The 23,657-nt window shown below is 39.8% G+C and overlaps 1 protein-coding gene across 3 annotated transcripts in view; it reads left to right on the forward strand.

Moving 5' to 3' along the window:
* The window catches only part of LOC111875566 (exportin-2), an 82,091-nt gene that overhangs the window by 5,592 nt on the left and 52,842 nt on the right, over nucleotides 1–23,657 (forward strand). For all 3 annotated transcript variants that reach the window (XM_033755862.1, XM_023871911.2, XM_023871910.2), the window contains 7 exons: nucleotides 1,223–1,309; nucleotides 8,565–8,710; nucleotides 14,003–14,195; nucleotides 17,734–17,879; nucleotides 17,995–18,102; nucleotides 19,772–19,864; nucleotides 21,680–21,850. In XM_033755862.1, the coding sequence (XP_033611753.1) occupies nucleotides 1,225–1,309; nucleotides 8,565–8,710; nucleotides 14,003–14,195; nucleotides 17,734–17,879; nucleotides 17,995–18,102; nucleotides 19,772–19,864; nucleotides 21,680–21,850 (942 nt within the window). In that variant the 5' untranslated portion in view covers nucleotides 1,223–1,224. The remainder of the gene's footprint in view (nucleotides 1–1,222; nucleotides 1,310–8,564; nucleotides 8,711–14,002; nucleotides 14,196–17,733; nucleotides 17,880–17,994; nucleotides 18,103–19,771; nucleotides 19,865–21,679; nucleotides 21,851–23,657) is intronic.

Here is a 23,657-nt window from a genome sequence, read left to right on the forward strand (position 1 = left end):
GTTTTTTGCTTTCCAGTAATGACCTCAGTTTTGGTTTAATTACAGTTACATTAATAGTTTTCTATGTGGAACTGTGACATCATAAAATTTATACTGGAATCTTCTTCTTTTCTCAAAGAACTACTTTTCTCTTAGGTATCATGCATGAATGCTCTTTTCACTTTAAATCGAACACGTTGGATTTAGAACATGAATAAAGTGAGTGAGTGAAGGTTTGCTTGTTGCACAAGAGAACCACAAGCACAGCAGCAGAAAGGATTGGCGCCACCAGGACAGTGTACATAAGCTCGCTTGATGGAAGATGTTCGGTAATAAGTTGGAGTGAAATTGAAGAGAAGTTGGGTGAAAACATTGCCAGACTTCAACATTCTCCTAACAATGACAATAACGACCATTTCAAATATCTGCTTTATCTGGTTATTCATAATATATTTTGCCTATAGGTTTGTTGATTCTGCCAGAAGTCCAAATTTCCACAAGCCGAACTTGAGAGAAGGAGTATCTGACTCTCCTGCTTGAGCAGTTCAGTGATATATGGGAGGCTATTTAAATATCTGACTGTTGTTGTTGTTGTTATTGGAGAGGGTGGGTTTCCCCATGGTCCATTGTGCATCCCCCTGTGATATTCGATCAGTCTCTATACCCTACCGGTATTAGTGCGTGCCATCAGTCCCGACTCAGCCAGCGAGTTTGGCCTCTACTGGCTCAGCGGTATCTTGATGCTTCCCCCATCTACCAGAGGCGTTAGAGACTACTGTTGGGCGGGAAATGTCCTGAATTTGGCTCAGAGGTCCCCTTGGGACATGAGGTTGTTTTACGTGCCATAAAGCTATGACACGGGACCCACGGCTTAAAGTCCCTCCCGGAGGACTTGTTCCCTGAATTTTTCCGCCCTTAAAAATTCCACGACCTCCGCCGGGTTTGAACCCGCGTACCTTGAGTCACGAGGTGGGAACGTTACCCCTAGACTATGGATGCCACTAATATCTGACTGTAATATGAGTTTACTGGATCAGGAGACCATCATTTTTAAATGCCCTAGGACTTTTCTATTTACACATCTCTCTACCCAGAATGTATGCCACCATTACACAGCATTATACAAAAAATTACGCTTGACAGCATTAATACTTATAATGTGTTAAATTTTTCGCTAGTAATGTGTCTCCAGTTTACATTTTCTTTCTAGTGTACATAATTCTTTTGCTCTGATCCTTTGTAGGTATGGAATTAACAGATGACAACTTGCGAACCCTTTCAGATTACCTCCAACATACACTCAGCCCCGATGTTAATGTCAGGAGACCTGGTGAGTTTAATTTATGCCAACAGAAAATTCTTATTTTCACTAATTTATTTGTTTTTGCACAGCTAACAATCAGTTGAAATCGCCAGATCGCACAGTGATTAATATGTAATTTGTTGAAGATCTGCAGTGGGGAATCTTTCTCCATAAAAATTAAAGTTATATGGACAGTGGAATATTTTTTGACTACTTTATTCTACTTAAATGAGTTATAACAAAATAATTTTTATTTTGTTTTCACCAAAATCTGTGTTCATAATTAAAAGTTTTTTTTTTAATTGTTTCATTTTGGTCCGTTACACTATCAATCACAAAGTTAATAGAGAGTCCGTCGAGTGTAACAATTTGCACTCGTTTGCAATTGTTACACTCGACGGACTCTCTATTAACTTTGTAAAAGTTTTTATTTTGCATTACTTGTACTGCTAAATTTTACTCTAGCTGGCATATACGTAGTATAAAGGTGAAAGGTAAAGCTAAAATTGTGTTTGTTGTTAGTAATTAAGCACCACGCCATAACTATGTATGGGGGAGTTGTGGTATAATTCTTCCATTCTTGACGTTGGTGCTAGATGGAGGTGATTGGTCAGCCTCATACTCTGGCTTCTATAACCCAGGAAAAGTGTCTAGATGCTTGGGGTAGAGAGAAATCTCCTACCCTTGCCAAGAATTGAACCCTGGCCATTCAGCCCATAGTCTGTCATTATACTGATTGAGCTATCCCAGCCCCTTATTTGTTACATATTCCCATCAAATATAATACTGATTATTGCCTTGATTTTACTGTACGTGTAATCTGGGCTGAGCCGTGCTTGCTACCTGTTTCTCTGTGGTTACTTGCTTGACTTATTCTTTGGCCCAGAAGGTAGAGGTGACATGTTCCTCTGAAATGTCAGTTGACTTTCATTTGACTACACATTATATGCTAGAAAATATTACTATTAAAGACTAAACATAGGCTAGAACAGAAGTAAGAATTGGAGGGGAATAAACAGTGTGTTATATCTAATGGGAAAATATTGTGACGCATTACCTTACGTCCATCGCCGCGCAACAGCTACAGTGGAAATTGTTGAGTTCCAACAGCGACAAATTGAATACAAACAGACTGTTGCGAAGGAGCGTTCCCGAGGCAACGGATTGCCGAACATGTGAGTTTGGAATAGGTACTTCCATGATAATGCAAAGAACAGGGAGCCGTTGCGTAGACAATGCAGAAGCAATGAACGCGTCTCCCCAGAAATGAACCACAGAGAGTTTGTTGCGCCCGTTACGTAACAGCGGACAGTAGAAACGAAACAGTGAGGAATGGTGTCTCATATCCAGTCTGCAGAACACCTACATAAGCCGAGAACTACAGAGCTAGTTAGACAGAAGACAGTCTTCAGAAGGCCGCCACTGAAAGCAGTCTAGTATTGGCCGAGATATTGTGGAAGCAGTAATTGTGATACTGCAAGTGATAATAATTGTAAAGCGTGTGAGTGTATAAGTGAAACACAATAAAGATTCGCTAAATCTGAGACCCACGTAAAGTTATTTGTCGTGTGACATACCCAACACGTGACAGTATCAAAATATATCAGTTTTAAATTGTTTTGGTTCGTTTCTCCGCGGTTTATTTTACTCTACTTTCCTTTCCTTAAGGAGAAAAGTAGGTTTGTGCGGTTTTTGTGTGTCTCTGTGGTTCTGTGTCCCCCCACCCCTTTATCTTTTGAATTAATTGAAATATTGTTTCATGAAACTGTAGATGAATGTTATGTTATGCCATTTGTGAATACCACAGTGTATTTTAATTTCCTTCAGTGAGTAATAGCAGCATGTTTGGATACATGAAGTTTTGAGGTGGGAATGTCACCAGAACTACGTTATTTAGGGTCCTTACTTGGAGTAAAAGTAAAAAAGTAAAAGTAAAGCTATCCCTGTAACAGGCCGTGAAGGCCCATAGGGTTGTGGGACGTTGAGGGTCCCACATTATCTAGACAGTCGGCTCAAAGATGGCGGTAAGGTTATCAGCCTTACGCGCTGGCCGCGCAGCTCCATTTTAAACTTCCACTCACTCCAGGTTCTCCTCATCGTCTAGAGGTTTTCTCGTTCTCTTTATATTTCTCTCTCACTCTGTCACTCTGTCTAATCCCTTGTTGAGGCAGGATTGAATACCTTCACCCTTACCCTGCGACTCATAGGAGGAGATGAAAATGGAAGTCTCAAATCCGAGACAGTAAAATATGGTCACGAGTACCAAGGGACTCGGACCCGAGAAAGACTGCGCTGGCAAGGTCCAGCAGCATATACAGACCCATCCTCTCGTTAGAGAGGGCGCCCCACAGGAACAAGACCATAACTGTCAAACAGTGATAGATATTTGGTCATGAGCTCCAGATGATGCTTGGAACCAAGACTTACTGACTGACTGACCGTCAGTGGCAGTGTGACCTTGTCACTCTAACTGGGGTGGCCGGTGCTTCTACATTACCAGCTCCTGCTCTGCTTGCCGTCTCTTTTTCCGCTTCAGAGGTGGTCGACCCCTCCACAAGGTCCAGTCCATGATGCTCTGCGTCCTGCTGGAAGCCTTGGGCATTTATTTCGTGATTTTTGAAACGGAGAGCTTATATAAAATTTTCTTGAGTGTTCCTCCGCTTCCCAGAAGTGTTCGCTCTCCTGCGCTCAACTTTGAATGCCGTCTATGGTTGTCCTCTTCCTCCTCAGAGGTGATGACTGTCCCAAGCTCCATCCTCCAGTGTGGACCACGGTTGCACCCTTCTTTCCCACTTATAGCGGCCGCTTGCCACCTAGATCCTTTGTTCCTCTTTTTCCCTCATGGTGCATCTGGAAATTCTTCCTGAGTGGCCCTACTCTCTGGGTTGCACGCTCAACCATGGCCCTGGTGCGTTTTCTCCCAACGGAAGTTTTCCTTCTGCCATGCCGCTTTCACATGGCGGGTCGTCTCTCTGCAGGTGACGGCCAATTTCTTTTTGGATCCACACTTTTCCCATGTTGCCTCCATGAGGCCGATGGCCAACTTCTTTCGACACCCATCCTGTTTCTGAAGCCCATTCCTTCTTTCGGCGGTTTCGGCTCCCACTCTTCTTTTGTCCTCCGACCGGCATCATTTTGCGTCTTCGTTAGTGACATCTCTTTATTGTGCCACCTCAGGTTTCCTGTCCAGTGAGGTCAGCTCTTTCCCTTCCGGACGTGCCTCCATCGTTTCTCGGCAGGTCATCGTCTCTGAGGTTTTTTCAGGTTCGATTTCAGCCACCTCCTTGTGGCTTATGTCCATACTTTTGTCTTGCATGACTTTAGTTCTTGCTTGGATGGCTTTCATTTCTGCGGCAATCTTTTCTCGCCAAGCTTTGCAATCGATGTCCATCTATTCTTGCCAGGCTTTTCTGTCGGCTTCCACCTTTGCCTGGTTGACCAGGAGCTGACGCATCATCTGCTCCAGGTTCATCATGTCCATCATGTGGGTTAACCTCCGCTGCTGCTATGCAAAAGCTGCTCCAACAATTTGTGTATAACGGTGGAAACTCCACTATTAGGAATTGCTATCCGCTGTATAGTAATGGATGCATTCCTATTGTAGCGTTGTAGCGGGAACGTTGCTTGTTGCCTAGGAAATGAACCGTGATCTCAACCATTCCGGTTTCCAGGCAGCACGCCACATTACTCCCTTCTAAAGATTGTTTATCCAGAACAAGAGAGAAAGGAGAAAACACGCACATGGTCGCTGAATTCAATTTGGCTCTGTCGATATTTCTGTCTTCTGACTTTCAACAGACCCCATACAGATGACCAACTAGCTTGTGAGATCGTACTTGGAGAAACCCTCACAACTCAACTCAGATATCGAACTCCAAAGGCTAAAGAAGAAGCGTTCCATGGCAAGGATGAAAGCGACAAGGTTCACTACCCTTATAACTGAATCCACCGCCAGCCCCACACTTGATTATGAGTACTTCCGAGGCCGTCTACGGGAGACCCTGGATCAACTAATTTCATTGGATAACTATACCCAGGATCTTCTGGATGACAGTGAATACATGACTGATGTGGAGATGTCTGAAGAATACATCGACTCAGCCAAGCGAGCAGATTGAGAACATACTCGTCTCGACAGGAGAGAAGCCTAACTTTGCGGAAGGGCCCTCCGCCTCGATTTCCGCTCGGCCTCCATTAGCGAACTCGGTGCTTTACGAACTTCATGGTCATTGGGCCAAAGACTGTAAAAGAGTGACGGATTGGAAGGAGCGCATTGAGAAACTAAAGACCAAAGAAGAAATGCTGGCAAAATTTGGCACCAACCAGGTGAAGGTGGACGCAGATAGTAAAGCATGGTGAGAATAGTTGGCCACCAGCCACAAGGAGATGGTGGCCGAAATTAAACCCGAAACAGACAAAAAGACGATGGCCTGCCGAGAAACAACGGAGGCATGTCTGCAGGAAGAAAAAAAGCCGACCTCACTGGACAGAAAACCTGAGGTGGCACAACAGGAGGTCCCTGTAGAAAATGCCATAGTGAAACCAGTCGTTGGACGGAAGAAGCGGCATAGGGACAAGAAGCAAGCTGCAAGAGCCAAAGGAACTGACCTGAGGAGATTGTGGATCTTTGAGGATATTGGCTGTTGCCTGCAGGAAGGTGTCCCGCAGTGCGACAGTGGCATGGCTCAAGAAGAAAATCTTCCGGAAATCTTTGATCTACGGAAATTGTGGCCCACTGGAGGAAGTGACTGCAGCCAGAAGGAAGGTTATCTGCTATGCAGAACACAGGCGTAATGGACAAAACGATGATGTCATACCAAGAAGCCTAAAAGGACTGACGTTCGAGAAGAGACTGTGGAAATGCCCGGAAAGCAACAATGGCATAAGGGACTCAAGTCCTGAAACAGCAGCTATGAGGCAGCAAGCACTTAAAGAACCCAGGCACAAGACGGCCACTGCGTCGGAAGATTGAGAGGCGAGCAGATGAGCTCGTCAGGAAGGCTTTTGGACTGCAGTTCACGAAGGGAGCAGCCGGATCGTCTGTTGGGTTACGAAGAATGAAGAATTGGACCTTGTGGAGGGGTCCACCCCCTCTGAAGAGAAAAAAGAAGCAGCATTAGCATAAGAAGAGCCAGATATGGGGGAGCCCGGCCACTACTGGAGTTATAGCCTCTACTGATTAGAAGGGGAGAGTGAATAAGCGGTTGTAGAAAGGAAGAAAAGAAACTAAAGACACACCCTGGAACTTTGCCTGGACATGACAGCGAACACCAAGTGACTCCCGCTGTTTGCTTTGGGGGGAGAATGGGATTGAAGCACTCCAGCCTTGTTGCATTACGGTGGGGGCTCTCGAGAGTGGAATGAAGCACTCCTGCCTCATTTTCATTATGGAGGGGGGCGGCCTCGAGACTGGAATACACTGGAAATTTATTGTGGCACATGTGGCTTGGTGGAGAAGCTGGTGGAAACTTCTGGTGTTAGTGAGCCAAGGCACATCTGGAAGAAGGCTAGGATTGAAGAATTGTGTCTAGGAAGAGACAACCAGATCAGGACTCTTATCCTTCGACAACCATACACAATGAGAATCAGTCGTCCAGTACAGCTGATCAGGGTGGGGAGGATGTGAGGAATCGTAGATTCAGCACGTCACGATAATGCACGCGTTGCTAATAACGTTGCTCAGTGGTAATGCAACAGCAGAGTAGCTGTGTTAGGAAACACTTCCCCTCTGTGACGTAATAGCAGACGCTGCTGCCGCTGCTAGGGCAACAGGAAATAGTATAAGAAGCCACCTGAGGACCGAGCATGGCTGTGTGTGTTGAGAGAAGCCAGTGTGTGTCGACAGAGGACAGTGGAAGCCTACAGAGGGCAGAATGTGTGTTGAGAGTAGCCTGTGGAAGCCGCATGGAGAGCAGAACAGTTTTACAGAGTAGTGAGAGTTGTTAATATGAGAGGCGCGATTGTGAAATAACTTGTTGAACATTTGGTGTTATAGTTACCTTGAATTGTAGTATGGTGTTTGAGTAATAAGGTGACGTCAGAAAAGAATACACTCCTCGAGGTCTTGTTTCAATACAGTTGTAGTCTTATTGAGAGACTGAACTAAAATTGTAGGTATGCTTATATGAGAATGAGTTGTTTCATAGCATTTATTTCTTGTCCTCGGCTCAAGTCATTCTGTGTCCATATCATGTAGTACTCAGTTGATGGTAGGCTGTTGCTGGGATGTAGTAAGGTAGTAAGAGGAGTGTTCAGCTTATTGGAAAGATGCACTAAATAAGAACATAAAATTTGTAATTGCTACTACAGACAAGATATTTTTCTTTTTTGTCTCTCCGGACAGGTACTGAGCAGTACCTGCAAATAGGCTGTAACTTTTCTTTTCTTCATGTGTTTAGTTTTTTGTACCTTTATTGACTAGATTTTAACTTGTAAACAATGCAGTGCATGCATTGGCACGGCTGTGCAGTGCACCAGTTATATGAGTTGAAGATGTTTTGTTAAATGCATAAGGTATATAGGTTTGAATGGAAGGGTGATTATGACTGATGAATTGGGATGGATTGGCAGGAAATGATGTAGGCCTATGTTTAACTACTATCCCAAATTTCCAAGAAGGGGCTAAGNTTTTAATATTGTTTCTGTCTCCTACACAATTCAAAGTGATGATCTAGTATTTAGACTTTATTTAACCATTCACATTGTCAGTGTATTGTNTGGAACTGGAGCCTCCTGAATACAAAATGGATATGTAGCTGCCTAACCAAATTGTCAGTTTCTTTCTTGTCACTGATTCATAAGCTTGCACTGAGTGCAAGAATTTTCTTGCATGGGTTTTAAATTTAATTTGTTTTTCTGGAGCCATAGTCATAATTTAGTTTGCTTATTACAATGATCATATTATTAACCATTAGTACATATGAATATTAGTCACCTAGAATTATTCAAGGACATTGCATGTTTTATNTAGTGGGTGGAAGCTGGCGATGGGTGTGACTAGCTCCTGGCGATGAGTCTCTCCTCAGGTCGGCTAAGGGTCAGGCTCGGGCAAGTGAGGGTGAAGCACTTCTGACCAACACAATGCACTGTACTACTGGAACACTTTATTGTTTTCTCACAGTCACTCGGAGTCTAAATCTACACTATCAGGCCTAGTTTCGGCTTCCAAGCAGCCGGTTTTGCACTTGCTCAAATTACTTAGCTTAAGACGCAAGTATAATCGCGGGTTTTACCTCCGCCACGTTCGAAAGTTTTTAGCAGACTCTTAATCTTANTTCTTCAGCTGAGAAATTTCTGGAATCAGTTGAAGTCAACCAGAACTACCCTCTGCTGTTATTACATCTGGTTGACAAACAAGATGTCCACCTAACAATACGAGTTGCAGGTGCTGTTGCCTTCAAAAATTATATCAAACGCAATTGGAAAGTGGTGAGTGCAGTGTTCATACTGGTACTGTCAAGCATATGTCCCAGGTTTAACATAAATGCATGCTGCATTCAGTTGTAATGTTAATAATAATATTTTTTTTTTCTCGATCATCCAGTTTTAATTATACTTGCATGAAGGATACATTGCTTATAATCATGCTTATATAATAAACGCATACTAGAGCTGGAAGATTTGTGGCCTGCTATTGTTGTTATGAGTAATAAGCCTTCTGTCCAGACCCCATTTTTAATCAGTAACACATGATAATACTATTTACAAAATTGTGTGAATAAGCTAAATCTGGAAGGATTCTGTTGCTATGATGGTATAAGAAAAGATAATATGTAAGAATGGTAATGATGTAGACTTTTATTTTGTGTTAAATTAGGTAATTATTAAACTTTTGTTTCTAAGAATCCTGAATTTGGCATGTTGAACAACTGAAATTATTTTTATAAGTTTTGCACATTTTTGCACTGTATTTGGTTTAAAATTGTATATTAGTATATCTGCATTGTAGCATCTTGTTGTGTATGATATAACCTCTTAATTGAATTTCTGTCTCCTACACAATTCAAAGTGATGATCTAGTATTTAGACTTTATTTAACCATTCACATTGTCAGTGTATTGTTGTGGGAGCTAAGTACAAGGGGTTCACATTGCTTCTCCTATGCACAACTCTCATAACATCTGGATTGTTTGGGAAGCCACATGGTGCTGCCAAAGGCCACAGTTACCCCAAAACTTGCTAGAAACTTCCTGACTGGTGTCATGCCTATAAAAGTAGCCATCGAGTTCTCACAAGGTCCAGTCTTGTGCATTGTAGAACACATGAGTGTGTGAGAGAATGGTCAGCTAGCTTCTGCAGTTCAGTGCAGAGAAGTCAGTTTTCAGTTTGATTCAGTGCAGTGCAAAGAAGTTGAGAGAGGAAGCGAGTGAGCAAGCAAGCCAGTCAGTGAGTGAGCAGTGGCATTCCTATGAAGTAACAAGTGAATAGAAATCTAATCTGAAGAGCATAAGTGGATACTGATGGTGGGACAGTAGTTGCTTCATATATTGATAATCATTACAGTATGCTTGTTAACATTCTACGGCACATTATGACCAGCGTTCGTGGGAGACATTTTAATTCTAAAAAGTAAAATTGATATGGTGCTCTCTACTTTCTTCAGGTCATGGTTATTCATTTAAATTAATATTGTTGTTCTAGTTTTGTAAGTTATCGTTGTTTGTTGATGATTGTAAAATGTAGTAAAATAAAAGTTTAAATTTAAATTTAAAATTAATATGGTGGTCTCCTTTATTTCAGGTCATGATGGTTCATTTGTATATCTGTTCAGGCACAACCACCAACCAACCACAACTACCAGATATCAATAAAAAGTCATGTTTCTTTTAACAAGTTTCATTGTTTTCACATGTTCACTTTTAGTCCTGAGAAGAGCCAGAAACTTTTGACAACTGTACATTGCATAGACGTGAAGTATGATGCTTGCTTCTTCCCAATGTAGCTTTGGAACTGCTGTCAGCACAATTTGCTGGGCATAAACATAACTGCAGCTTTTTCCATACAATAATTCTGCTGTCCTTAGAACAGATAGTGTGGGAATATCATACAATAAAGTTTACTTATGAGACTTTGTTAGTGGGGGTTGCTGAGATAAGAAACAAGCAGCGCCAGCTCATTGTACTTCAGTCTCTCTAACCTGCATTTAAAGTTTTCTTATTCCTAACACCACATGCTCGGAAAATGACATCACAAATTTCAAAAGGCAGTGCTTGGACAAAGAAGTGATCGAATACTTGATAGTGTATGAGAGGCAGCTGAGGAACTTTTTTATGAAACTATTGAGGTGAAGATTATATGACACAATAACCTGTAATTCCACTCCTCTGGGGAGCACACAAATGAGGATGACCAATGGGCCAGTCAGACAGGAGTATCCACAATGACATTGTAGGTGACAGTTCTGGCAGTGAGCTGATTCCAACCCCATTTGCACTGTGAGGAGCGTCAAAGTAGGAACAAGTGATGGGCGGAACAAGCCGCAGTTTCCATCAGTTCACAAAAGACAGTGTATCACCCACCATATAAATAAAGACTTTACGCCATACAGTGTTCACATGTTATGTTTTGGTGGCTGTTATCCTTTTGTTAGGGGTGGGGAGACCAATTTGTACTATCAGCAGTATAGGATTCCTTGATGATGGACCTTCTTCAGTATGTGACATCACTAAATCTGGAATGTGTCTGTTTCTAACAGTTAATATGCAGATGGGACATGACACACGGCAACTTAAAAGACTGTTGATTGATTACTGAACTTGTTTTTTGTCTTTCTATGGCAAAACCCTGAGATATGACAGGTTCCTTCACATTCTCAGATTTCTCTACTTTCCGAACAGTGGCAGTGTTCATGACAATAATGCCTCAAACTGTGACAGGCTACAGAATATGAGACACTTTTTCCACTTGTGGAATGATGCCCCTTCTGAACATCTGCAGATGAAGTTACAGTACTTTTCAATGGGAGAATAATTATCAGATATAACATACCTAATGAACATGTTTGTTTTCCACTAAAAATTTATAAATAATGGACATGTTTGACTAAACATATGATACGGTTTCTAGTTAGGGAAACACAGGTCACATGTAACCACAGATATGACAGCAACACATGCAACTTTAAAGCACTTTACAGATAAAGTGGAAGAGCATGGACGTAAGCTGTATACACGTATAGACAACTTTCTCTTTATTGCCTGACTCAGTCAGTGATCTGACAGAAAAGAAAATCAGTTGTTGCAGGGCTGGCTGTCAGACCTAACAGAAAGGCAATGCCACAGGCTCTGCTTGCTTCTGCTTCTTTCTAGTTTCTTGCTTGGTATACCATTTGACACTGAAAGTGGAGGCATTATGTTCCTCTGAAATATCAGTGAATTTCTACAAGACTGTAGGATGTTACATCCCATAAGAAGGTTCTGCTTGCTGCCTCCTTCCTACTGTTATGACAGTTATGTCAGTGAACTTCTGCTGGACTACATGGTGTTACATCTGAGGAGATAATACTCTTCATGGACTTTGTGTGCTGCCAACTTCTTGCTAGTTTCTTTGCTGCACAACAAGCAATGTATGGCTCAGTGCTTTATCATGATGCAGAAACCACTGTCCCTGCCACTTGTCACGCTGCTACCTCCAAACCGCATTGCACAACCTCTGCAAAACTTGCACGTAGAAATGGCCAGTAACATGGTGCACCAAACCGTCCTCGTCAAAGAATGCAGTGAGCATCACTTTGTTTTTGGATCTGATGAGGCATGATTTTTTTTGGCCGGGAGACGAAGCTGTGTGCTACTCTGATGACTGCATCTTCGTTTCTGGGTCGTAGGCGAACACCAGTGACTCATCACCAGTGATGATCTTTTTGAGAAATGTCAGGTCCACTTTTGTCAAACAGATCTCCAGCGACCATCATGAGACATTCCATTTGATCCGTGGTCAGCTGCCTTGGAACAAACTTCGCACTGACACATCTCATCTTCAAATCATCAGACAAAATGGCATGAATGGATCCATGAAAGATACCAACTTCTTGCTCAAACTCCACGATGATCATTCTTCGATCACATCGAATCAGTTGTTGCACTTTTCCAATAATTTCTTCGGTTCTGGATGTCGAAGATCTCCCACTGCGCTGGTCATCCTCTAACGTCTCCTGCCCATTCTTAAACCAGGAAAACCAGTCGTAAACTGCGGATTTCATTAGTGCAGTATCACTGTAATCTTGCAGCAGGGCTGATTGTATCTCTGAAGCAGATTTTCCCAATTGCATGTGAAATTGATGTACGCATGCTGTTCGAACTGTGACATTGCACCAAATGACCAACACACATCTAATTCAAATGGAACAGTAATGGCACTGCATGCTGAAACCTGTCCAGACCTGTTGCGCCTGTGAGCAGACGTGCTGAGCTCCCCACCACAACAGTGTGTGCGCTATTTTATCGCTCATTCTCCATCTGCAGGGGAATTCCGGGAACTTTTTGACTGCCCTACGTATATGTGCCACCCTTTGAGAATTCTTTCATACCTCCTCGAGTGCCAGTGGCCTTCAGTAGTCTCTGGAACCATCTAGAATGGGGAAGTCCGAATGGTTAGATTGAATTGGAGGCACATACCAGCCAGGAAATGCCCTTTACCTGCTCCTTCTTCAGCTTCCCATAACAGTACATTAATGCAAATAAATCCACAACTGTGGAACTAAACTTTAACTAAAACTGTGATAGTGACATTTCTTCCATGTCAGATGTATTTTATACCATCATGACTTTATTTTTATGACATTAGGCAGTGAAGTTTCCCCTGTTACAGATATAATGGTTATACCACCATGATCTAGACTAGTAAACAGGAGTTCCAGTATTATATTGTTATGTTTATAAATGACTGTAAACAGGTTTTGGATTGGTAATTGGATTTATTGAATACTTATATATCCTAACTGCAAGAAACTATAGCAAAAATAAAACAACTCCGTGGCCTGTAGTCCGCAAGCAAACTGTACCGACCAAGCGACCACTGCTTGTCAGCAAAGTTAGTACCAACTGTTGCAGGTAGATGGTGTCATGTGGTCAGTGCAACAGATCCCCACAGCCAATAATCTCGGTTTTCTAGACCATAGCCGCTATTTCCTTGAAATAGCTCCTCACCTATCCTCGCGAGGCTGAGTGGAACCCGTTCCAGAACCACAACTTCTCAGAAAATCTAGTAGCGCCAGGAATCGAACATGGGACCCCTGGATCTGTAGCCAGGAACTCTGACCACTAGACCACAGAGGTGGTCCCAAGAAACTATAGCACTGTTGCTAATTCACACACTCTGCAGTTCACTACAGCATGTACTAAGTCTTCTCAGCCTGCTGTTTCTTCAGCAGTCATTGCCTGGTAATGGCCTTTGATGGCAAATGTTCCCCTTACTCTGTGTTCCTGGACTATCACCATGCCTCAGCTATCAGCTTTAACAGGAACAGTTCACAATGACCGAATTGCAGCAGTCTAGGTGACTGCTCACAAATCATCTCTCTTCATTCCACTGTACTTACTGAACTGAACTCTGTCAGTTGCATGATATACCCTTTGAGTGGACCACATGGAAAACACTGCTTCCAACAGTACTGCATGCTGGCTGCTGCCTAGCAACTGCCACTGTCTTGTTTGTTTCATGGTTGTTGCCTAGTAATGGGCCCATATACCACAATATAATAAGAACATGTGAATATCATTCCAGGATGATGATGCAGGAGATCGAATTCATATACAGGATCGAGAAGCAGTCAAACAGCTTATTGTGAACTTGATGCTTCACTCTCCAGAAGCAATCCAGAAGCAGCTGAGTGATGCAGTGTCCATTATTGGTCGTTACGATTTCCCAAACAAGTGGCCAGATCTTATATCACAGATGGTCGAAAAATTTGCTACTGGTACTTATATATCATTGCAGTTAATTTTAAATATCCTGTAGAAATATAAATTTGCTTACTAGGTTTTACACGTTCTCATGACTTAGAGTTTCAGTTAGTTCAAAGTTTTTTCCGCCCGTGCTGTTAAAGATTAAGGGCCTTTAAGGATGGCCTCAGGGTTTGCACTGTGTATTATGCACTGAAGTGAATTTCCAAGTGTTTTCTTTTTCTCTTGGATGGTAATATGTGATATATTTTGATAACCTATATTCTTCCATTTGATGTATGTGTTGTATCCAGTTATTTTTATATTCATGACATTTTTCTTCTAATTGTTTCTCTCTGAATTGCAAAATTTCTTAATTTCCTATGTGGTTGAGAATAGTATCCTTCTTGTCAGTATTATGATGGACATTGTCCACTATCTATTGTATATTTGATACAAATTTTCACAAGTGAGACACCCACCTCCTTAACCAAGCCACAGACAGTGATGTGTCTGTTTATATGAACGAGTTCCCTGATTGTTGCCATGTGTTCATTCATTTTGCTTATAGATGAATGTCCTGAATGTTCATCACTTTTGAACTTGGAAAAATTGATGTTTGAGTTCTCATTTTTTCCTCTCCAAAAGCAATGTTTAACTTTTTTTGCTTCATGTCATGTTATAATATCAAGGTACTGGGGCCTTCCACACAACAACAAAATAAATTAGTTTAAATAAAATCTGTTAAAGTCAATAAAAATATCAATATTTAACTGTGCAGTGAAATAATAGTGAGTTTTATTTATTTATATACAAACTGCCTGAAGATGGTCCATGTGGTAGAAGCATATAGGGTAGAAAAAGGAAAGCTGTCCCTGTAACAGGCTGCGAAGGCCCATAGGGTTGTGAGACGTTGAAGGTCCCACATTTCTAGACAATCAGATGAAAGGTGGCGGTAAGGTTGTCAGCCTTATGCGCTGGCTGCGCGTTACTCCCCATGAAAATTATTTAATTAATTCCTGATACTCATTTCTGTTAGAGGCCGAGTCGACCCCAGAGCCATAGTGTGGCCGGAAGGATTAGGTGAATTAAAGAAAATCCAATTACCTCATCGGGACTTGAACCCGTGACCTTCCAGCGCAGTAGCATAGTTGGTTGAGGCACTGTGCTACAAGCCGGAAGGTCACGGGATCGAATCCCGATGAGGTCACATATAGGGTGAATAAGACAATAAAATTGATTATACCATTGATATTTTTATTGGTCTTAATAAATTTTACTGAAATTAAATTACTTGGTTGGGTTGATGGCCACAATACCTCAGACTTCTAATATGTTATATTTTTTAAGCATTTCAGCCTATTATGAAGCTGATCTTGATGCACACACTCTGTTCTTTGGAATCTGCCATTTTCTGATAAAATATATCACAAAGGGCACAACATGCAAGAACCTCACTTTACAAGGTGTTGCACCCATGTGATGCATGTTGCAAGTTTTATATGATCACACCACATATAGTGGCCTGTGTCTTAGAATGCCCCTATAACAACACCTAAATAAAATGTTTTGCCCCAGTAAGATACAGTATTGTGTATTTATGCAGTTTATAATATTTCCACAGAGAACTTTTAAACAGTGAAATCCGATTACTGTATTGTGGTATTACTGTTATTTTGCTAACTTGTTATAATATTTGATGTTATCACAGCAATTATTATGAAAAATTCAGTCTTGTGGGGTATAATGCCATGTAGTCCAGTGAGAGTCAACCAACATTTTGTAGGAACGTGTTGCCTCCTTCATGCTGGTTTTTTGCTTTCTCTTAAGCCATGAAGATGGACGCAAAATGTTCCTCCAAAATGCCAGTTGACATTCACTGTTATATCCCAGAAGATAGAACTCTTCAACTGTTTGTATTTTTGTGCTTATCCTTATATAACTCTTTCTTNGCTTGTGTAATCTCAATTCAGCATAATTTCTAAGTGAAATCTTAGTGCATGAAAGCCCTAAGCAAGTCTGAAATAAACAGATTGGTTAAGAAGTTTTAAATGATGGATAGCATGATCAGCAATAAGAAGGTTGTTGTGACTAAGAAGAAATCTGTCAGAACACCAGAAAACGGGTATTGATACAGAGTCCCAGCAAATCCATTAAGCATTTCTCTCAACAACTTGACTTTGCAGCATCATCAGCGTGCAGATAATTGAGAAACTGTTACAGTACAAAATTCAGATGCAGCAAAACTTTTGTGAGGCTGATAAAAACAGCAGAGTTGAAGGTGTCAGATGTTCATCATTGTACTAGTACCACTATCTACTTAGCAGCAGTTGAACTAACAGTTGAATGTGAAATGATTAAAATTGTATGGCAAGCAATTGCAGTGTACACACAAAATATAGCATAAATGTATGTACAATAAAAATGTATCATAGCATACCATATTATAACATAGGTGGCCCTTGATGTACAATAATAATTTGTTCCATGAAAACTGAAAATTATATTTGTATTACTTTACATGTAAAAGTCACTGACTCGTTGACAAGTCCCAGGAAAATCCCCCAATATCTTATACCATATGTCTTAACTGTACATACACATGTGTATGTTATTGTCAGTGTATGAGAAAAAGTATGAATGTAAGTTCTTCGGAGCGAAAATTATGTTCGTTAAATGAAAAATATATACAAATTAACACACTTTATTATAGTGAAAATTTGTAATTGAGTGTTTATTAAATAAGGGATGTATATCCAGTACTAATGACTGAAGAAATCAAAATAACTAAACTTAATCCTTCCAGCCACACTATGGCCCTGGGGTTTACTCAGCCTCTAACAGAAATGAGTACCAGGAATTAATTAAATAATTTTCTTGGCGAGTAAAGCGCGGCCGGTGCATAAGGCTGACAACCTTACCGCCATCTAAGCCGATTTGTCTAGATAATGTGGGACCCTCAACGTCTCACAACCCTANGTATGTAGGGGACTTTGTACTATCATTGTTGATTGTTATCCTCATGTCTTCCAAGAAGAATTTCTTCTGTTTCTCCAAGGCAAGTGTGCCAGTTTTGGAGAAACATTTATCTAGTGTCATGGGGCTTGAACACACACTGTGAATCTAGTGTTGGGTGTATGTAATGAATATTCTGACAACAGAATGTTGTCTAATCATTTTCTTGGATGGTTGAAGTATGGGTGGTTCTGGCCACCATACTCTTACAGATCTTCACCCATGAAGTTACTTCTTATGGGACTCTTTGAAAGATACAGTTTACAGAAACAGTCCACACACAGTCAAACAATTGAAGGAAGAAATTCTGGCAACAGTGATCAACGTCAGTAAAAAACTTTAATTGCATTTGTGTCAGATTTCTGACCTCAGCTTCAGATGGTCATGGATGTATGTACATGATTGTCAGGCTCCCAAGACTCTTGAACTCAGAGACACCAAATACAGTGATGATTTCTGGGTTGTTAGGTAATTATGTCCAATTACAACTTGAGCATCTTTTTTAAAAAGATCCTGTACATAAAACAAACTTACATGAATTTTCTTTTCCTTGAATAGGTGACTTCCATGTTATCAATGGTGTTCTACACACAGCTCATTCCATTTTCAAACGATATCGTTTTGAATTTAAATCTCAAGAACTCTGGACAGAAATTAAGTTTGTTCTGGATAAGTTTGCTAAACCTCTCACAGAGTTGTTCCAGGTAAGCAGTAAGTAAATAATATGCAATAATATTGACATTAACTTTGATTTTAATACTTTATATCTAATATCTGTTTGTTCGTAGAATATTCATTAATTATATATCACTTTTTTAGGTAACAATGACCTTAGCAAATGTTCATGCAAACAACACTGATGCACTGAAAGTAATTTATAATTCTCTTCTTATCATCTGTAAAGTATTCTACTCCCTCAATTTTCAGGTAAGAATTTGAAGTTGATTTATCGTTAAATGATATACTTAAAGTGTCAAGCTATTACTGCCTAATGCTACATTCTAGCTTTTATCATTAATGGTTTTTATTAAGATCTCCAAGCTGCTGACTCATGGGCGCTGTCTTAACAGAGTTTAGTTTCCAAGTATGTTACATACAGTGCATAGAAAATATGAATTTTGTGTTATTTATTTGTCAGGTTATAATTATTTTAAGTTTTCTTATATTTGTACTTACATTTAGATTTATAGTGCACCATGCACCATTGGCTCCATTCACAGTGTTGCAAAAATCAAGATGATGTTTGAGCTTGGTCTGCACTCTTGTCAGAAATTCAGGTGTCACTGTTTCAGTTGCCATCGTGATTCTGTACTACAAAACAAAACTACAGATTGTTGAAGAATACAGTCTTCTGGGATGTGGCGCCATGTAGATATTGTGTACCTATGTTTCAGAGGAATGTATCGCGTCCATCTTCAGGGTATTTAATAAAAATATGTGAGCGAAGAACCACTGTGATCAGGTGGCTGAAAATGGAGGCAATATGTTCCTCTGAATCATTGGTTTACACAGTATCTGCACAGTGCCACATCCCATAAGATGGCATTCTTCGTAGTCACTGCCAAGAAAACCTCAAATCCCACAACAGATTATTTTTTGGTATACATAATGTCCTTCATAATCCAACAGGAAAATGTAAGACAGGGTTAAGTGAGACTATTGGGGGACATAAAATGGGTCCAACCTCATGCTGCCCACTGATCTCGAAAGTGAGCATGTATCACAGTGAACACTGACATGTCAAGCAACATAGTGTTGCTTCCTGCGTGCACATTGCATTGCTCTACTTAGGACAACAAAACATTATATACCAAGGTTTCAGATGAACTGTCACAGAAACTATGTTAAAACGTTTTCCTGATCTTATTTATACATGATTTGACTGTAAATGGTCACCATAAGATGATCTACAGAAATCAGTTAAGATATCCATACTGTAAGCACAAATTTTGTTTGAACATAAAAACATAAGAATGTGGAGAAAATAGTGAATTAGGTTGGATCTGATTTCACTTTTCATGGACATAAGTATATAATTAGTAGGACCTGTCCCAGTACAAATATTCACTGCTCTTTCTGTGTATTAGGTATGTATGGAGTTTATTTAGTTGAATATTATTGTATAACTTAGGCACTTGATGCTCCAGTGCAATATGCTCAACGTCTACGTCTGCTCCCTCCCACTGAGTCAAACATAAGTTTGTGTGGTGGTTAATTGTATGCCTTGAAAGATAAGCCTAGATAGAATGCCACCTTATTTAGAAAGACTTATACTTTGCATTCATTTTTACAGTCTGCAATGTACTGTCAGTTGTGAAGTAACTCTGACTCTTAGTACAACAAATCGAAAAACCAATAGAAACCCTGTGTCTAGTCATTAAACACATGACAATATATTTGTGAGATGGTTATTTTATTACTTATTACCAATTAAAGCATTAAGTCCCATAAATCATGAGAATGAGAGATCAAAAAGAAGACACCAGAGTTTATAATTGTGATGATTTTCATGATTTCAACAATTAGTTCATAATTATGTTCTTCCTTACATTGCAGTAGAGCAGTAGAATAATTTTATGCATTTCTCTCTTTGAAGGATTTGCCAGAATTCTTTGAAGACAATATGAAAATTTGGATGGAGAATTTCCACAGCCTGCTGACAGCAGATGTGAAGTGTCTTCAGACCAGTGTAAGTTATTTTTCTAAAGCCGTACACTTAACACATTAGAACCCAGGTAAATGAATCTTGCAGAATTCCTGTAGCCCAGTCATTTTGCAAAGATAGAACTGCTTCTAGAATTAAATTTCTAGTAGTTCAGCTCCATATATTACTTAAAAAGAAAACCAGAAACATTTGCACTGTATCTATAATACTGTACAGCAAATGGTAACCCTAATGATTGTCTGTATTAATACAGAAAAATTGAGAAATGAAGTGCATCAAAAGTATTATGACTACAGCAGTGAGACATAGTATTTATGTATATTGTTTTATAACACTTCGTGGCATCAGTGTGTTAATACGTTCTAACAGTTGCAGTCTTCTGAGGCGTGTCAGCATATACTTTGATAGAAGACTATACCAAATCCCAGAAGAATGTAGTCCTTGACATTACAGTACCTGCATTTGTTCTAATGCTAAAGAATATGTCATTGCTATAACAGAATGCCAAAGCTCACAGATTTGGGGCTGTTCTTGAAGAAATTTTGCTAAAATGCACCTTTCAGCTTTTTGTATCTAATCACCCACATGTAAGAACATAATGCTGAATGGATTTTCATCAGATTTGATATTTGGGAGTTCTTCTAAAATTTGGCTTCACATTCCTATTTTGGTTGAAATTGAATAAGAGAGTAATGGATACTTTACATGGAAATCCACAATTATTTCTACTCACATCAAAAATGTTTGTGATAGATATTGGAGAGAAAAATGGAGCATGTTTTTTGTTTTGCCCATTAAATTCTTCATGTAAGTGTCATGTCTGACCAGAAAGGGATCATATTTGCTAAAATTCTTACATAGTACATGGATTTCCTTATTTATGTGTGACCATATGTGTCTTGCACTGGCCATTGGCAGTTAAGTGATGATTATCCCTTAGCCTGGTTGTTTTAGTTTGCATTTTCAGTATATAAGGCACATTGAGTCAAGATAAGAATGCAGGGTGGTTTTAAAAATGTGTTTTTATTTTGCATCATACCTGTGTGGTGTCTAGTTACGTGCATTGTATTGTAAATCTAGTGGATATCAGGCAGATGGTAGGACAACCACAAAAATTTGGACAACACATCCAGTGGAACTCATATAATGGATATTATTATTATACAGGCAATTTTTGCAGTCACTGAGATTTGCAGTTATTGTGTAAGATATGACATGTACTTTATGGACACCTATAACTTTCATTCGGGACATCTGTCCATCAAGCATTGTAAAATGAACCACAAAAAAGACCTGTTATGTGAATACCTAGTAAGATATATCTTTAATTAATGTGGGTCACAATTTAATTAAAGCGAATGAAAGTTACATGGGGTAATACTGGTAGTTATGTAACAGTGTTCTGTTTCATAAATAACTTAATACTTTAACTTTCTGTAAGATATTTAAATAAATCGTTCATGGTTGCTAATAATTTCACATGATACTAGACAAATAAATGTACTTGCATTCTCATGTGTCAAGTTTCATCCCAACCCATTAACGGACATGAAAATTATTTCAGTCCTTTGTGTGAAGTGGCCCTTAAAATGGACTAAACTAAACCAAAATTAAAATGACGTGGCAAGATTTAGAGTAAATCCATTATGATGAGTTCAATGAAAAACTTGTCCTGTTGTTTTGGCACTGTTATTTGTGGATGTGACAAAAAGTAATGTCTTTTTATATTATTAGTCTCCTTTTACACACATCTGAGAGCACAGTAAATTGTACACAACTGACTCAGTTCGAGCTTCTTCTGTCACTGAGTCACTGTAAAGGAATTTATGTTTCTTTAAGGATGATGATGATGAACCGGGAGTAATGGAGCAGTTGAAATCACAAGTCTGTGATAATATTGCACTGTATGCACAGAAGTATGATGAAGAGTTTCAGTCTTATCTGCCCCAGTTTGTGACCTCTGTCTGGAACGTTTTGGTGACCACTGATCTAGGTCCTAAGTATGATATGGTAAGTTGGATTTTGCAGTTGCTGTGAGTGGATGATTATTTCTAATCTGATATGTGTACTGAGGTATGTGAATTTCAAAAGTAGAAATATACAATATGGTGGCATTGATTGACTGTTCAGAACGAAACATCACATTTGTAGTGGAACAGCTTTAGCTGTGATAGCATCATAACAATACAATGAAACCTGGATTTCACATTTTTAAAGGAACCATTTGAAAAGAATTTAAAATCAAGAAAATGGAAAATTTATGTAGCTTTTTAAATGCTGTAAATTAATACTGTATGACATTGAAAATATAATCTAGTTCACTTCTACCTCATGTCCATTACTGAGGGGCAGCCATCATGTTATTATTGACATGTACCTTCTCGTGGTATTTCCATACAGTGTCAGTGCTCTTAAGTGCTGACAAAAATGTTGCTGGAGATTCACTTTTTCCACTGTCATCTTCCTGTTCCTTCCCTTCTCCTCCGACTCATGAGATACAAGCTTTCAATTCATTATGTAGGATTTTCAGGTTCTCAGAACAGTGGTTACAAAGAGTTCTGTATTCTGAGATATACGAACATTGAGTAGTCCGTTGAAACTCAACTGACGTTTTGCAGTAACATGTTGCATCCATCTTCAGGGTTGAAGAATAAGCCAAGGAAGAAGCCAGGATGAAGTGTATGGCAAGCAGAGCCACCTGCTTCATTGATGATGTTTTTGAAAATAAATTGTTGCTTTCTGGAAATAGAAGTTAATATGTTTTTCACACACTTGTGGAATATGAATATATGTAGTAATTTTGCTGCATACTCATTCCTACTTGCTTTGTAAATGAACCACCACAAAAAAATTGCTATGATGGAAGCATTAGCATTAATATACTGTCACATATTTGTGTGACTATAGACGGGGTTGGATTGGTAATGTGATTTATTGCCCATTTATACACTCATGACTTGTGATTACACTTTACAGATAATGACACACACAGACCAATGTCCTCAATCTATTACAGTCTTAACTAGCCGTTTCCTGGCAACAGATTTTAACACAGGAACTACAACAGTCTCACTGAATTACACACACAAAGTCCTCTCTTCACAGCCAGACTTTCAACTGAGCACTGTTGCAACTAGCTTTTTTCTTCACAGCCTCCTGTACAGAACTGAACTGTCAACTAACTTTGTCCCTGCTAATAACATTTCGCCACAGACCACATAGAATACACCATTCTGTTGTTGCATTCATGTCCATTGCTGTGGGAATGTGTTTACTGGGTCGTCCAGAAACAGCGATGCTTTTTACAGAATTACAGCTTAGCAACAGGTCTATATGCCACATTACTTATAATCTTCGAATGTCTGTGCACAGTGTAAGCTTGTGCAGTCTGTGAAGTTAGTCATAAAACTGGCTGTGCAGTGGAGAGTGTGGGGGAGAGGTGCAGTCAGACTGAGCTATGAGTGGCATCTTGCACATTCAAGTTATATGACTTCATTACCATGCGTCATAGGCTGGTTTCAACCCTTGCCTCATGTTCTGTATATCAGTTTCTCCATATGAGGGGGGACCCAAAAATAACCGGAATTTATTTTTGTTATTTTTTATTTTTGCATTTTTATTGAACGGTATATTAGTCCCCTTCAAAGTATTGTCCATGTGCATTAATGCACTTGTCCCAACGCTTTTGCCACTGCTCAAAACAGTGCTGGAATTCTTGAGGCTGGATACTGTTCAAAGCCTTTAGCGTGTTTTCTTTGACTTCATCCACATCACGGAATCGCTTTCCTTTCAGACTTCTCTTCATCCGTGGAAACAA

Source organism: Cryptotermes secundus, unplaced genomic scaffold (genome assembly GCF_002891405.2).
Source record: "Cryptotermes secundus unplaced genomic scaffold, Csec_1.0 scaffold1251, whole genome shotgun sequence".
Lineage (NCBI taxonomy): Eukaryota > Metazoa > Arthropoda > Insecta > Blattodea > Kalotermitidae > Cryptotermes > Cryptotermes secundus.